Raw genomic sequence first — 15971 nt, forward strand, 5'->3', positions numbered from 1 at the left:
GAAAACCATTCCATTCATCCTAAGCCCAGCGCAGTAGCAGACAGAGGACATGCTATGCTTGGATGTGTAGGACAGTAGGCCCATCTGCCTGCTCATTTACCTTGTAGAACAATAGATCTGTTCCTCTCGCTTAACAACATGGAAACATCACTGGCTTTCTTCAGACACGACCTGGAACAGAGATGAGAGGGCCTGGATACATGTCATATAATAGGGGTTCCCAGGGGCTTATTAATGATGGCCTGTCCTCAGATAGGTCACCAATATCTGATCACTGGGGTTCTGACTCTATCTGTTTGAAGAGGCTGCGGCGTCCACAAGGGCACTCTTTCTAGGCCCATGGCGTGCCTGCGCGCCATTCAAGTGTGTGTGCCTGGTTTGTAATACCAAGCACAGCCACTATACAGTGTACGGCGCTGTGCTTGGTGAGCTGTGAGGAGGCCGCAGAATAGCTGATCACATATTGATGACCGATCCCAAGGACAGACCATCAATATTGAACTCGCAGAAAACTGCTTAGAGTCAAGTCATATTCCCATAGACCAACGTGGTCCCAGTCTTAAAGGGGTTGGTCACCCTTTTGGTTTTTATTGGCGGACACTCCCACCCTGGCCAGACCTGCAAAGATAAGTATACTCACCTGCTCCCCGCCGCTGGGTGCCCTCACTGTCAACATCTGCTTAGATGCTGATGCTAATGATGATTGGCTGCAGTGGTGCCCTGAGCCCCTTGTGTCATGTCATCTGGTCACGTGACACAAGCGGGTCAGGTCATGGTTGCAGCCAGTCATTGGCTGCAACGGCATTAAAGGGCATGTTGACATTGGGCCTCAAGGAGTGAAGGAGCCACAACCTAGCAGCGGGAAGAACGTGTGTATGAAGGGGGTCTGCCCAAAAAAAAACCCAAAAAGGTGGCCAAACCCTTTAAAGGGGTTATCCGGCCGATAAAAAAAAAAAAAGAGCTTAGAATGGCCTATAAAACTGATGCTTATCTTATGGTTTCTACTTCCTGGTCCCTCTTGACACAGGAAATGTGCCCGCTCAGCCAATCAGTGGCTAAGGAGGATCACCACTCGGACCAGTGATTGGTTGACGTTCACATTTCCTTTGTCTAGATCAGGGATGGCCAACCTGAGGCTCTCCAGCTGTTGCAAAACTACAACTCCCAGCATGCCCAGGCTACCTACAGCAGGGCATGGTGGGAGTTGTAGTTTTACAACAGCTGGAGAGCCTCAGGTTGGCCATGCCTTGTCTAGATAAATCAACCAAAGGATGGAAAGAAACCGTTCAGAGTGTCTGTTGGATAAAAATGGGCCCCGGAAGGATTAGAACAAAATGGTGTGAATGCTTTGTGCTAAGAATTTGCCCTCCCTGGCCAATATGTATTGGTATTTGCCAATGCAGGGTCTTGGTACTGACACAGTGCCCTGCGACCACTGCAGAACATCTTGCGTGATAACCACCACTGATCTGGCAACCAAAGGCAGGATTTCAAAGCTGATGCGGTTCTTAGCAGCTCTGAGGGTCCTAGGGTTTATACACCATTTCCTACCGTCATTGTTTACACTCGTGATCACCACTCTCCAAGAACCTCCAGAAACCTCCATGTAGATACTCATGACTGGTGTCAGCTCGTCTGCTGCACTTTTAGAAGGTGCCAACTCTGAGTTTGCTAGCCCCTTTTCGGATGATTACCTTACATGGTCCAGCCAGCGGGTGCCTTCTAGATTTGACAGCCATTTCTCATTAGGCACTGGTGTAGAGGTATCTAGAAGAAAAACAGACAGACACACTTCTGAGGTTTCACAAGCATGTTGGTACTTAGTTTAAAATATATTCAGTTTCCCACCTCTAGCCTCATGCAGTTTTTGCTTTATTTCAAAATCCATGCATAGTATGCACTGGGTGCATATACCCTAAAGGTGGCACTTGTACAAGAAGAGAGACGGACTCAATAGAAAGCACTCAGACCCCACAAGTCTAAAATTTTTAGATGTCCCTATAACATATGAAAAGTTTAGTGAAAGTACAGTGCCACTTAAAGGCTATGTACACCTTTGGGGCAGTTTTTTTAATGATTGAATTTGATTCATTTTGGGCTAAAAACATTTTCTCAATTGGTCTTTATTAAAAATATTGAGCTGTTTTGTCATAAAGCTGTTTTGTCATCATGCTCCGATGCTCTCCCTTGCCCAAGGCAAGGGCTGTTTGTTTATATTTTTTTCACTGCTAGGCGGAGGCTTCCACCTAGCAGTATTGCATGTGACGTCACCGGCACTAATGGGTGGGCTTTAGAGCTTTCCTGGCCATTTTAGCAGCGCTAGAGCCCGATACGTCACCGGATCTCCAGAAAACCCTGCGTGATTCAGCTCATATCAGAGGGGCCACCTGGGTGAAAACGGGGATATGCCCGGGTTAAGCTGTGAACCCGGACAACCCCTTTAACTATTTTGAATGGTACTTTTACGTTCACTTTGTTCTGGTCATCTAATAACCCTAATCTGTAAATTACTAAAAGGTCATAAACACTTATTGAGACCACATTTTTACCAGTAAGATAAGAATTGAGCTATAATGAGTGTTTATAAGGTCAGAGATAAGGAGCCCGTCAGCTCCCTGCCTGATGGAACAGAGTGAAAATTCAGAACCAGCTACTAGAAAAACTTAAAGCTGTGCAGGGAAAACGGCTCAATATTTTTCATAAAGACCAACTGAAAAAAATAATTTTTAGCTCAAAATGAGTACAATGCAGTAATTAAAAAAATGCCCCCAAAAGTGTACATAGTGTTTCAATCCATATTCAAATGAGCAGTCAAGTGCACAGAGAGGGGGCCCATGCCACTGTGTGCACCCTTCCCTCTTCTGCTTCCTCTGACACCCCTTCTCTCTTAATTGACAGGGCCATTCAAGACTGTGCAGGAACCCAACCTGGTCATTCAAGTAGAGGGATTGGTTGTCAGAGAAGGAGGATCAAGGGTGCACAGAGTGACTTGTGCCCGCCCTCTGTGCACTTAACTGCTCATTTACATATGGATTAAAAGTACTTTTTCTCCAGAATGAAGCAACGGATCGGTAAGTGAAATATATCATTAAATTCAGCTAAGCTAACCCTACAAGACACAGTGTCTGGTATAACAGTGACTCCCCCGGTCGACACACTCCCTTTAAGTAAATGGTTGAATAAACTTGACAACCAGTTGTTTGAGTAGGCAATGCCCTCAGAGAGGTTGTCATTTCCGGCCTCCTTCACAGGGTATTCAGAGTGTGTTGCTCAGCAGGGATCACAGGAGAACACAGGAGATTTTGAGGCTTGACGTTGGAAAAAAATAATATAATGATAGTGAGCGGAACTGCTCTCGTTCATACACCTGCACCATTTCCAGAAATACGCCTCTATTATTAATGTTGAGCTGTTTCACCCACGGCCACAATATAGATCCATCAGCCCCTTAATGGAGGCAGGAGGGGACGCTCATCCTATGGGATTGTAACTCTTCCTTTGGACTTCCTCTGGATCAATTAAATTGCAATTACTCACTCAAGATTGATCAATGCAGACACGTTAATTGACACAGATCTTCTCTTACAGTCTCCTAGGAAGAACACTCCATTCATGACACAGATCTTCTCTTACAGTCTCCTAGGAAGAGCACTCAATTCATAAAAAGTGTTTCAAGGACCTGGGATGAGATTATGGATCATCTTCGTTCCAAACCGGAACAGTTTCAGCAAAACATTTTTCCGGTTTCTTCATATAGATGATGCATCATCAGGATAGACCATTGGTATCGGATTGGGGGTTGTCTGACTTTTAGGCCCCCCCACCGGTCAGCAGACCATCAACCTGAACTAGTAGGATGTTCAACTTTGAGACCTCTTCAAACCAGATGATGGGTGGGCATGCCAAAAGACTAACAATCACCAATCAGATATTAGTCTTTGCTTGCAGAAACCAGGAAGACACGTCTGGCCGTGGCTTATCTCCCATGAGAACAAAGTGTCGGGCATGTTGAATCTGTTGAGACGAGACATATTAGATGGTTGGCAAGTCTCCCAGAAACTGGTTGGTTCAGCCATCGTTTATTTAATATGTATGAGTTGGGCACCTAGATGTTTAGGGGGTCATCCCAACGCTCCTCCAAAAACTGATGTCGCGAAAGAAGGATTGGGAATTTGAATTTCAGCTCCCAATCATTTTATTCTCATGGGAGATAAGCCACCGCCAGAAGTGTCTGGAGCTGCTTATTCTCCTTTCCCTATTGGGTACATGCATGGGTTGGCTGAAACGAGTTGTAGTTGGCCAAACGCTGGTTCTAAGGTGCGTGGCCACTTGTGGGCCATGTAGAAGAAGATAAGTTCAGATGATCAGAAGACCAGTTTTGCCCAATCTCTGACCGAGCTTTGAGAAAAAGCACTAAGGCTAGGTCTACACGACAACATTTGTTGCACCAATGTCGCGCGACAATTGTTATAATGGTAGTCTATGGTGTCGCACTGTGACATGCTGCGACTGTGACATGACAGTCGCATAAAAAAACCATTCATCATTAGTCGCAGCATGTCGCATGTAGCAGTGCGACACCATAGACTACCAATGTCGCGTGACACATGTTGCAGTGTAGTTATCGCACTTCTTATTGTCGTCGTGAAGACCTAGCCTAACAGTCCAGCTCAAGCAGAGCTCGGTCAGCAGGGTGAGGGGGGAGATCTGTTTAACCCCTCATATCTTGGGCTTAGTAACAGTTAGAGTCTTGTTTGAAAGCTGACATCCTAAGCTTTAAAATAAGATCAGAAATGTAGCATTGTCTCCTTTTCATCGGGAGATATAGTTGTAGATGTAGAGGAGATAATGCTTCCATTTTGGTCTTCTAAAGCTTAGACTGCTTTCTCTATTACTGGCACACCTTCTCAAAGATGGTATTCTTGAAGGCAACTTCAAGTTTGCTGCCTTCATACTGCATGTGACAGAACCAAATCCTTGTGAAATGTTGCTTGTGTAGAAGGATGGTTGCATACCTCCTACATGTCTCCTACTTTTGGAAATAAAAAAAGAGGTATGCATAGCTTAAGATATATTTAGGCACCACAGACTATAGCAATGCAACAGGGTGGAGGACCTCTACGATGGGTGCACCACTAAACAGGTGACATGCTGAACCATGGTTAAGGTCTGCAAATAGCAAAGCCTCACATAGGACTGATGTAGGAGTCCCGCCATGTTGACCATGACTACATTAGTCCACATTGAGTAGATGCACCTACCACTACAACACAAGGCACGCAGCTTGAGGAAGGAGACCTGGATGTCGGCTACAGAAGGCAGGTCCTCGCTCGTGTCAATGATCACACACTGAGAATGGTTGCCGAATAACAAGGATCTTATCGACCTGGAAAATGGAATCAATAATTAGTAACCAGTCAGGGGATTAACTCTTGTACAAAGCACCAAATTCTGTTACAGAAAACCCTGATGCATTCAGACTGACGACCTGCACTATTGTGGCTTCACATCTGAAAGGACACCGAGGGAACAGGGACAATGAGATGTAACCAAATACAAGGGAGAAGCCTATTCTCAAAGAAATCTCTGGACAGGAGGTCATGTAACTGGAGAATGACAGTGCACAGGGGCGGATTACCTTACAGGGGTGGCAGTGAGTGAGAATGCTTCCTCCTTTACTGTAGTGGAAGGTATAAAGTAATTAGCTTTGCTTTATGACCATATAAAGAGGAAAGGCCAAAAGTGTCATGTCTTAAAGGGCCGCCGCCCTGTGTATTGGATCATACTTGTTCAGAACGACGTGTTGTGGGTGAAGGGCTCTGTAGGTTAAGCATGATGATGAACAGAGGCGGTCTTCCTAAGAATGTGTAGAAGGGGTGCAAGTAATCATATGGGGAACGAGTACTTAAAGGGTATGTTCACCTTTTGAACACTGTTTAGTTTAGTTTACAGGAAAAAAAAATGAGTCACTTGAGTTACGTATTCTTTACTGATCCCTAGTTACATCCTGTATTATTCTCCAGAGCTGCACTCACTATTCTGCTGGTGCTGTCACTGTGTACATACATTACTTATCCTGTACTGATCCTGAGTTACATCCTGTATTATTCTCCAGAGCTGCACTCACTATTCTGCTGGTGCAGTCACTGTGTACATACATTACTTATCCTGTACTGATCCTGAGTTACATCCTGTATTATACTCCAGAGCCGCACTCACTATTCTGCTGGTGCAGTCACTGTGTACATACATTACTTATCCTGTACTGATCCTGAGTTACATCCTGTATTATACTCCAGAGCTGCACTCACTATTCTGCTGGTGCAGTCACTGTGTACATACATTACTTATCCTGTACTGATCCTGAGTTACATCCTGTATTATACTCCAGAGCCGCACTCACTATTCTGCTGGTGCAGTCACTGTGTACATACATTACTTATCCTGTACTGATCCTGAGTTACATCCTGTATTATACTCCAGAGCTGCACTCACTATTCTGCTGGTGCAGTCACTGTGTACATACATTACTTATCCTGTACTGATCCTGAGTTACATCCTGTATTATACTGCAGAGCTGCACTCACTATTCTGCTGGTGCAGTCACTGTGTACATACATTACTGATCCCGAGTTACATCCTGTATTATACTCCAGAGCTGCACTCACTATTCTGCTGGTCCAGTCACTGTGTACATACATTACTTATCCTGTACTGATCCTGAGTTACATCCTGTATTATACCCCAGAGCTGCACTCACTATTCTGCTGGTGCAGTCACTGTGTACATACATTACATTACTTATCCTGTACTGATCCTGAGTTAAATCCTGTATTATACTCCAGAGCTGTACTCACTATTCTGCTGGTGCAGTCACTGTGCACATACATTACTTATCCTGTACTGATCCTGAGTTATATCCTGTATTATACTCCAGAGCTGCACTCACTATTCTGCTGGTACAGTCACTGTGTACATACATTACTTATCCTGTACTGATCCTGGGTTACATCCTGTATTATACTCCAGAGATGCACTCACTATTCTGCTGGTGCAGTCACTGTGTACATACATTACTTATCCTGTACTGATCCTGAGTTACATCCTGTATTATATCCAGAGCTGCACTCACTATTCTGCTGGTGCAGTCACTGTGTACATACATTACTTATCCTGTACTGATCCTGAGTTACATCCTGTATTATACTCCAGAGCTGCACTCACTATTCTGCTGGTGGAGTCACTGTGTACATACATTACTTATCCTGTACTGATCCTGAGTTACATCCTGTATTATATCCAGAGCTGCACTCACTATTCTGCTGGTGCAGTCACTGTGTACATACATTACTTATCCTGTACTGATCCTGAGTTACATCCTGTATTATACTCCAGAGCTGCACTCACTATTCTGCTGGTGTAGTCTGTATATATATATGAATGTATAAGGCTTTAATTATAAAGTGATTTATAAAGCATTTTTAGTTTTGTTTTTTTCTTCAGAAAACGGTGGATAAACCCCTGGACACATCAGCCTCCTGCAGCTGAAAGTGTAACAGGTACCTAATGATATAGGTAAGCTAATAAAAATGTCTGCCCTCATGTCACACAGTGACGTGCTTATAGTAGACAGTCTATTACCTCACGTCCTCTTTATCAGGGTCTGTGTTGTTCTGAAGTCCAGCCGATCTCAGTAGGTCACTTCCATCGGGGTGATGCCACGTCCACCTCTAAGACACGGGCAGAAGATGACACCGTCATAGTGCTGTACAATACATCAGCTATTACTACACCATAACTATACTCACAGGAACGCGTCTCTGCTGGAAGTGCGCAAATGTCTTTTTCAAGTCATTGTCGAGCAGCTTACAAGGAACCACAAAATACTTGGAGAGGCTGAAAACGTATGAAGAAAGGGCACATTATAAACCAGGTCTGAAGATGATAGTCCGTTGCTGGATCGGAGGAGGTCTTCTAGACCTAGTCTAGTAATGGGACTTTATATTGGAGGACCTCTATCAGATCACAGAGGTCTGACTCCCGGATGAAGCCACGGTGCATGCGAACCAGGCCCTGTTCACTTGTATGGGGCTGAGCCGCAGTAACCAGGCATGACCACTACATGGCGTATGGAGCTGTGGTTGATTCCAGAGCTCTGCAATCATTTGATCATAGGGGGTGCTGGGAATCGGACCCCTGCCGATCTGATACTGAATGCAGCCCTAAACTAGCCCTCCAGACAATTTTAATGGAGAAAAGGGAATTAAAGGTGTCTGGCAGCGGCTTATCTTCGGCGGAAATGGTAAAAGCCAACATGGCCCACCCTTTTATCCTATGACATCTTCAAATTGGGGCATTGTCGGTAGATGGTGCTGGTCAACCCTATGGAATGGGCCGTGGACCTACACTACATCTCTGCAGACGTAGGTCGTCTATCTAACTGATCCTACATAGGTTGGCTGCTGGTCGGAGCGTACTTGTCTACACTGGGACCCAACTGGGAATTATAAATGTGCGTACCATAGATGTAGACACAGCGGGGGCTTCATACACCAGTGTTAATCCATTGGAGAAAAAGGCGCTAAATTAGAGGCACACGTCTCTTAATAAACTTGGCGCCTCTTGGCCCCCCTAAGACCCTCCTAATTTCTCGCCACTTTTAAAAAGAGGCGTGAAAAGTTGCAAATTGTAGCATACCCGTGGCATTACAGGCTGATGTTAGGCAATGTATACATAGCAACCAGACTGTCCGCTGAAAGCTTGATCGGTACTGTCCATCTGATCACGCAGGAGTCAAATTGTGAAAAAAAAGTTACATTTAGGTGGAAAAAAATCTCTAAACTGGAGTGTGGACATGAGCCGCTATGTAGCAAACCCGTAGCCTGCCTCTGGTTTTATAATTATGGGTTTGGCTTCTGTTAAGTACATTGAGGAGACCATAGGAATAACTCGTGCTGGAAAATACTGGAAAACGGCCATCTGAGATGATGTGTCCCAGAGTGAACCAGCGCTGGTCAAAAGTGTTCCCGACCAAGTGCAGTCAGATGACGCTGAGGTAACACGTCCAGGGACAGTAAAGTATCGCCTGTGATTATATGATCCAATTCATAGATTCGTGTTAGGAACTACTGTGCTGGTGTGGAGTGTGCTCCTGTACAGGCTCTGGTGTCACGCTGCCTGAGTGTGCTCCTGTACAGGCTCTGGTGTCACACTGCCTGAGTGTGCTCCTGTACAGGCTCTGGTGTCACACTGCCTGAGTGTGCTCCTGTACAGGCTCTGGTGTCACACTGCCTGAGTGTGCTCCTGTACAGGCTCTGGTGTCACACTGCCTGAGTGTGCTCCTGTACAGGCTCTGGTGTCACACTGCCTGAGTGTGCTCCTGTACAGGCTCTGGTGTCACACTGCCTGAGTGTGCTCCTGTACAGGCTCTGGTGTCACACTGCCTGAGTGTGCTCCTGTACAGGCTCTGGTGTCACACTGCCTGAGTGTGCTCCTGTACAGGCTCTGGTGTCACACTGCCTGAGTGTGCTCCTGTACAGGCTCTGGTGTCACACTGCCTGAGTGTGCTCCTGTACAGGCTCTGGTGTCACACTGCCTGAGTGTGCTCCTGTACAGGCTCTGGTGTCACACTGCCTGAGTGTGCTCCTGTACAGGCTCTGGTGTCACACTGCCTGAGTGTGCTCCTGTACAGGCTCTGGTGTCACACTGCCCGAGTGTGCTCCTGTACAGGCTCTGGTGTCACGCTGCCCGAGTGTGCTCCTGTACAGGCTCTGGTGTCACGCTGCCCGAGTGTGCTCCTGTACAGGCTCTGGTGTCACACTGCCCGAGTGTGCTCCTGTACAGGCTCTGGTGTCACACTGCCTGAGTGTGCTCCTGTACAGGCTCTGGTGTCACACTGCCTGAGTGTGCTCCTGTACAGGCTCTGGTGTCACACTGCCTGAGTGTGCTCCTGTACAGGCTCTGGTGTCACACTGCCTTAGGGCGTTTTCCTCTCCTTTGCAAATATCAGAAGATATTTAAATCTTCTATTATTTCCTAATGATGTTACCTGGTGCAGGTGTCACAGCGTTCATTGAGGGGCGTAACTCTCCAGGCAGTCGCCCCCAGTCTTTCAATTTCATTCTGCCAGTCCTCAGCTGACTCAAACATACGTGTAGGATAGTCCATCGGTGTCGTACTTTCCCGCTTATCTGTCAAAAACAATAGGCCCCGTCAGTAATGCTTAAAATATACATACATTACTTATCCTGTACTGATCCTGAGTTACATCCTGTGTTATTCTCCAGAGCTGCACTCACTATTCTGCTGGTAGAGTCACTGTGTACATACATTACTTATCCTGTACTGATCCTGAGTTACATCCTGTATTATACTCCAGAGCTGCACTCACTATTCTGCTGGTGCAGTCACTGTGTACATACATTACTTATCCTGTACTGATCCTGAGTTACATCCTGTGTTATTCTCCAGAGCTGCACTCACTATTCTGCTGGTGCAGTCACTGTGTACATACATTACTTATCCTGTACTGATCCTGAGTTACATCCTGTATTATACTCCAGAGCTGCACTCAGTATTCTGCCGGTGGAGTCACTGTGTACATACATCACTTATCCTGTACTGACCCTGAGTTACATCCTGTATTATACTCCAGAGCTGCACTCACTATTCTGCTGGTGGAGTCACTGTGTACATACATTACTTATCCTGTACTGACCCTGAGTTACATCCTGTATTATACTCCAGAGCTGCACTCACTATTCTGCTGGTGCAGTCACTGTGTACATACATTACTTATCCTGTACTGATCCTGAGTTACATCCTGTATTATACTCCAGAGCTGCACTCACTATTCTGCTGGTGCAGTCACTGTGTACATACATTACTTATCCTGTACTGATCCTGAGTTACATCCTGTATTACACTCCAGAGCTGCACTCACTGTCCAGCTGCTTCTCACCTAGACTTCTTAGCATGGCCTCCTGCTGCACCACTGAGCTGATAACCTGCTGGTTCTTCACCATGGTATTTGTCATCTAACGGAATAAGAAAAAAAGACAGGTGATTACATGAGACGACATGGCCTGTAGCTAGGTACTGTACCCTCATCCTGGGACTTTTCAAAGGGAAAGTCAGATTCCTCTTCTAACATGATGTACTATATTAACGATAATAAATATAATTTAAAGCCGGTCAGAGCCTAGAAATGATCTGTAAGACAGTCCGCATACGGGATGACTACCTCCTATTTTCCTCAGATCTTGCCACTTGACTACTTTTATAGAGCAGGGATTTGTGACTACTGCTTAGCTGCAGTGTGTACAGGCAGTCTGAGGTGGTCTGAGACACACCCCCATGTTCTGATTGGTTCTGACTGCTGCTCTATGCCATGCCCCCTACAACTCTGCCTCTTCTGATTGGCTGCTGTGTATAAACACAAGTCTACTTGCCTGCTCCTGGGATGTCTTCACTGGACTTCCTAGCCCTGCCTCTTAGCTTCCACTGAGATAGGGTGACATGCACTGTTGCAGCCAATGACTGGCCTCAGCAATGACAGATAGCATGTGACCCTGCAGTGACGTTCTGCTTGGGACATCACAGTTGAGACCAGTCATTAGCTTTAGTGTCCCCGACCATGTGGAAGTTGACAGGTGCGGGCCACAAGTCCAGAGAAGACATCACGGTAGCCATGGAACTGGAACAGGTAAGTATAGATCTTGTAATGGGTACCTGTGGGTGAATTAAAAATATCCTGAACTTCCCCTTTAAGAACATGTTTGTAATGTTACTGCCGCCAGACTGTGGGAAAAACTATTCTCTAATTAGACGGGAAGTGAAAGAAAAGAAGTAATCACAATGCGGTCAGCTTCAATTTCCCCTAAAAAAAAACCATTTTATCTGAAATCAGAACTGATAAGACACACAAGAGGGGAGGGGGTGGTGCCCCTTTAATATGTGCACAATGGCCGCCCGCACTCACACTGAAGGCTTCTGTCTTCAAACCATTGTCACTGAAATGGAAGTGCATCAGCCGGAAGCCTCTACAGTAGATCAGCAATTCCTCCGGGACGAACTTCAGGCTCAGCGAGGGGGTGACAACCTTCACTTTACTCTGATTGGCCACTGGAAGGTAAAGATGGAGGACATGAGAGAACGGACAGGACTCTTTGCAGAGACTGAACTACAACCCCCAGAACGACTGAGCAAGTGTGCATGCTGGGAGTTGGCTTGCCGTAGGTTGGTGACCCCTAGAAGCTGCCTCTAAAACCATGCAAGGATCCAGTTTATAGCAATGGTGGAAAAGGCAGATACCTAGTAGCGCCAGGATATTGCATGTTTTGAGTCCCGGCATCCGATAATCTAGGTATTTGGGCCCGTTGATCCAGAATCTGGCAGCCGCCCGCCCGCCACTGCAAATCTAAACAATACGCGCACCGAGGCGTGAGGAATCATTTATCGGATTCCTGCCCGAGGAATGTGACGGCTCTTACCTGCCAAGATCCTGTCAGCGCAGGGTAGGGCGATGTCATTGTCACTGTCAAATATCACCTCCTCGGAGGAATCCTGCCGGAGAGCAAGGACTTTTTATTAACTCTTTCAGGTTAAAAGACAACGTAAAGTCACCAATTACACATCGGGAATTAGTCTCCAGGGTTCTAATGACCACACACCCGCTGAAAAACCAGCACTCACTGGTGACATAGCTAATCATTTACACTATATGGGGAGGAACAATCGTCAGTACGATCATTCATCCCCATACAATTTGCTCATTTCACAGAGTTTCTTACCTGAGGGCTGTTGAAACAATCCGGTCTGAAGGCGATGCGGTGGCTGGTGCAATACAGGGTTCCAAAAACATCATGGTGGCCGTCTTTAAAATGTAAGCGTTTCCTGACCCTCAAGGATTGTTCAAGAACTTGTTCGCCTGTAAGTAGGAAATATATTGATGTCTTTAAGGAATCATGTCCTATTCTTGTCCGTTTTGCAGACAAGGAAAGAATATGACGGCATGCACACGACCCGCATACGCCTAGGTATGTGCTGAGCGCTCACCATACACATGCATGCTCACTTGGGCCAAGAGTGCATGTGTTGTGGGAGAACACCTCAGACAGTGGCTTATCATCCCCAATAAGGGTTCTCAGCCTCTGGTTACCACTGTGAAACTTCGTATTCACTGACAGCAAGCAGAGATCTTGACTACTGTGAGGAACCGAAAGTCGAATCACTTTTTGGCTTGGTAACACAGAACTGGATAAACCCTTCGGGGCGCACATTTGACTTGCAAAGCAAAAGCCTGGCTGTGAGACGAGACCATTAGAGAAGCGCTCCCCAGAGAGACAGGGCCTGGGTTATAAAAAAAAGGGCGACCGCGACCACAATGTGAGCGCTTCAGTGGACGCACATGTTTGGCGCAGCCAGGAGGAGAAGGCAGGAAGTTTACATTTGTGGGCTGGCTGCGGTAGTCGGGGTACAGCGTCCTCGCTGCGCTCACCACTCCTCACCTGGCAGGCACTTCAGCCCAGCGCTGCGGGGGTTTATCTTGGGAGACTTTGAGCTTCTGACCTGCGGGGGTTAAGAACGAGATGTATTAGAGGTTTTAACCCATTTATACTGTGGCGATTATTAAAATTTTGCAGGACCTAGGAGCAGCGTTGTGCTTGGTAAGCTATGAGGGGGCTGCTCCTCAAGCAGCTGATCGGTACCGTGTTGGACCCCCACCTATCAGATACTGGTGACTTATCTTGGGAATAGGTCATCAGTATAAAACAATCAGGAAACCCCTTTGAAAATGCTACTGTAATGGCCAACAGCCACCACTAGGGGGAGCTTACTGCATACTGCTTATGAAGAGAGCTGATAAGCTCCCCCTAGTGGTGACTTCAGGCAGCCAAAAAGTCATTATTTTAAAGTTAGTCTGTCACCTCCAGTAAGCATAGCGCCATGCAGAGAAGGTGCCCGTAAACATAACTGTACCTTACCCGTAAAAATCCGGACCTCTAATCCTCTGACAGAATCCTTTTAAATGGGTTTTCTGGGAATTAAATATCAGTGACCAGTCCTGAGGATTGGTGGGGGTCCAACCCCTGGCACCCCAACCCATCAGCTGTTTGAAGGGGCCGCAGATGAGAGCTGAGACGCGCTCGGCAGGATACCTAGTACAGCGCCGTACATTGCGCAGTGGCTTTGCCTGGTATTGCAGCTCAGTCATTTGTATGGGACCACGTGATTGACATCACAGGCCCAGGTCTGTACACCTGATTGGTGGGGGTGCCAGGAGGAGTCCCCTTTCAAGGAGTTGACTGATTCATATTTGGTGCTGGATCATTTAATAAATTAAGCAAAGTAGTACCCGAAACAGAGCTACCCTCGAAACCCACCGGCTGATGAAGTGAATCCCCAGTCCTTATGGTATTGTGATCTAGTCCTCTTCTCCTGGACGCGGTGTACGAGTTTCTCCAGAACTGCCCGCGATGACTCATTTAGAGCCTTTATATTTTGGAACCGAGACGTGTTTTCAGTTCTGTAAAAGCCGTGTTCTGCTGGAATGTGAAAACTCCCATTGTGGGATCTGCGCTCACAGGATGGAAAGGCTGCCAGGGGTCCCAGTCCCAACACCTGCTCCAAACAGCACAGTATATGCTATGTTCTCCGGCTATGCCAGCAGGCTGCTTAAAGGGGTGATCACAGCTTTTACAAATAAAGTTGATTGAAAGCGAGCACATCTCCCAGAAGCATGGCTGCCGCTTATCACTTATTTGGTATCTGCAGGCTAAGGCTCCTTTCACACGGGCGAGATTTCCGCGCGGGTGCGATGCATGACGTGAACGCATTGCACCCGCACTCAATCTGGACCCATTCATTTCTATGAGGCTGTGCACACGAGCGGTGATTTTCACGCATCACTTGTGCGTTGCGTGAAAATCGCAGCATGCTCTATATTGTGCATTTTCCACGCAACGCAGACCCCATAGAAGTGAATGGGGCTGCGTGAAAATCGCAAGCATCCGCAAGCAAGTGCAGATGCGGTGCGATTTTCACACATGGTTGCTAGGAGACAATCGGGATGGAGACCCGATCTTTATTATTTTCCATTATAACATGGTTATAAGGGAAAATAATAGCATTCTGAATACAGAATGCATAGTACAATAGTGCTGGAGGGGTTAAAAATAATTTAACTCGCCTTAATCCACTTGATCGCGCAGCCGGCATCTCCTTCTGTCTTCATCTTAGCTGTGTGGAGGAACAGGACCTGTGGTGACGTCACTCCGGTCATCACATGATCTATCACCATGGTAAAAGATCATGTGACGGACCATGTGATGACCGGAGTGATGTCACCACAGGTCCTGTTACTGCACACAGCACAGAAGACAGAAGAGATGCCGGCTGCGCGATCAAGTGGATTAAGGTGAGTTAAATTATTTTTTATATTATTTAACCCCTCCAGCGCTATTGTACTATACATTCTGTATTCAGAATGCTATTATTTTCCCTTATAACCATGTTATAAGGGAAAATAATACAATCTACAGAACACCGATCCCAAGCCCGAACTTCTGTGAAGAAGTTCGGGTTTGGGTACCGAACATGCTGATTTTTCTCACGCGCGTGCAAAACACATTACAATGTTTAGCACTCGCGCAGAAAAATCGCGCATGTTCCCGCAACGCCCGTCTGATCAAACAAGCTCCTTCAGCTGTTCCTCCCAGTATCCTCATACACATGCATACTCGGCTCGGCTGCATGTTGATGGGTAGGTAAGCCACTGCCAGACCTTAAAGGGGTTGCGTCACTTCAGCAAATAGCATTTATCATGTAGAAAAAGTTAATACAAGGCACTTACTAATGTATTGTGATTGTCCATATTGCCTCCTTTCACATCGCATTATACACTGGTCGTTTCCATGGTTACGACCACCCTGCAATCCAGCATTGGTGGCCGTGCTTGCACACTATAGAAA

The 15971-nt window shown here is 46.4% G+C and overlaps 1 protein-coding gene and 1 long non-coding RNA gene across 3 annotated transcripts in view; one reads left to right on the plus strand and one right to left on the minus strand.

Moving 5' to 3' along the window:
- The window catches only part of MTMR11 (myotubularin related protein 11), a 32238-nt gene that overhangs the window by 11690 nt on the left and 4577 nt on the right, over positions 1-15971 (minus strand). Inside the window, exons 2-12 of the mRNA XM_044272685.1 lie at positions 13509-13569; positions 12792-12928; positions 12492-12564; positions 11981-12123; positions 10961-11036; positions 10049-10190; positions 7809-7896; positions 7642-7730; positions 5262-5386; positions 1695-1767; positions 101-171 (exon numbers count right to left, since the gene is read on the minus strand). Coding sequence (XP_044128620.1) covers positions 101-171; positions 1695-1767; positions 5262-5386; positions 7642-7730; positions 7809-7896; positions 10049-10190; positions 10961-11036; positions 11981-12123; positions 12492-12564; positions 12792-12928; positions 13509-13569 — 1078 coding nt within the window. The remainder of the gene's footprint in view (positions 1-100; positions 172-1694; positions 1768-5261; positions 5387-7641; positions 7731-7808; positions 7897-10048; positions 10191-10960; positions 11037-11980; positions 12124-12491; positions 12565-12791; positions 12929-13508; positions 13570-15971) is intronic.
- LOC122922173 overlaps positions 7502-15971 on the plus strand; it is a 50543-nt gene continuing 42073 nt past the window's right edge. For both annotated transcript variants that reach the window (XR_006387101.1, XR_006387103.1), the window contains exon 1: positions 7502-7575. This is a non-coding gene — a long non-coding RNA (uncharacterized LOC122922173). The remainder of the gene's footprint in view (positions 7576-15971) is intronic.

The sequence above is a fragment of the Bufo gargarizans genome, chromosome 11 (assembly GCF_014858855.1).
Source record: "Bufo gargarizans isolate SCDJY-AF-19 chromosome 11, ASM1485885v1, whole genome shotgun sequence".
NCBI lineage: Eukaryota > Metazoa > Chordata > Amphibia > Anura > Bufonidae > Bufo > Bufo gargarizans.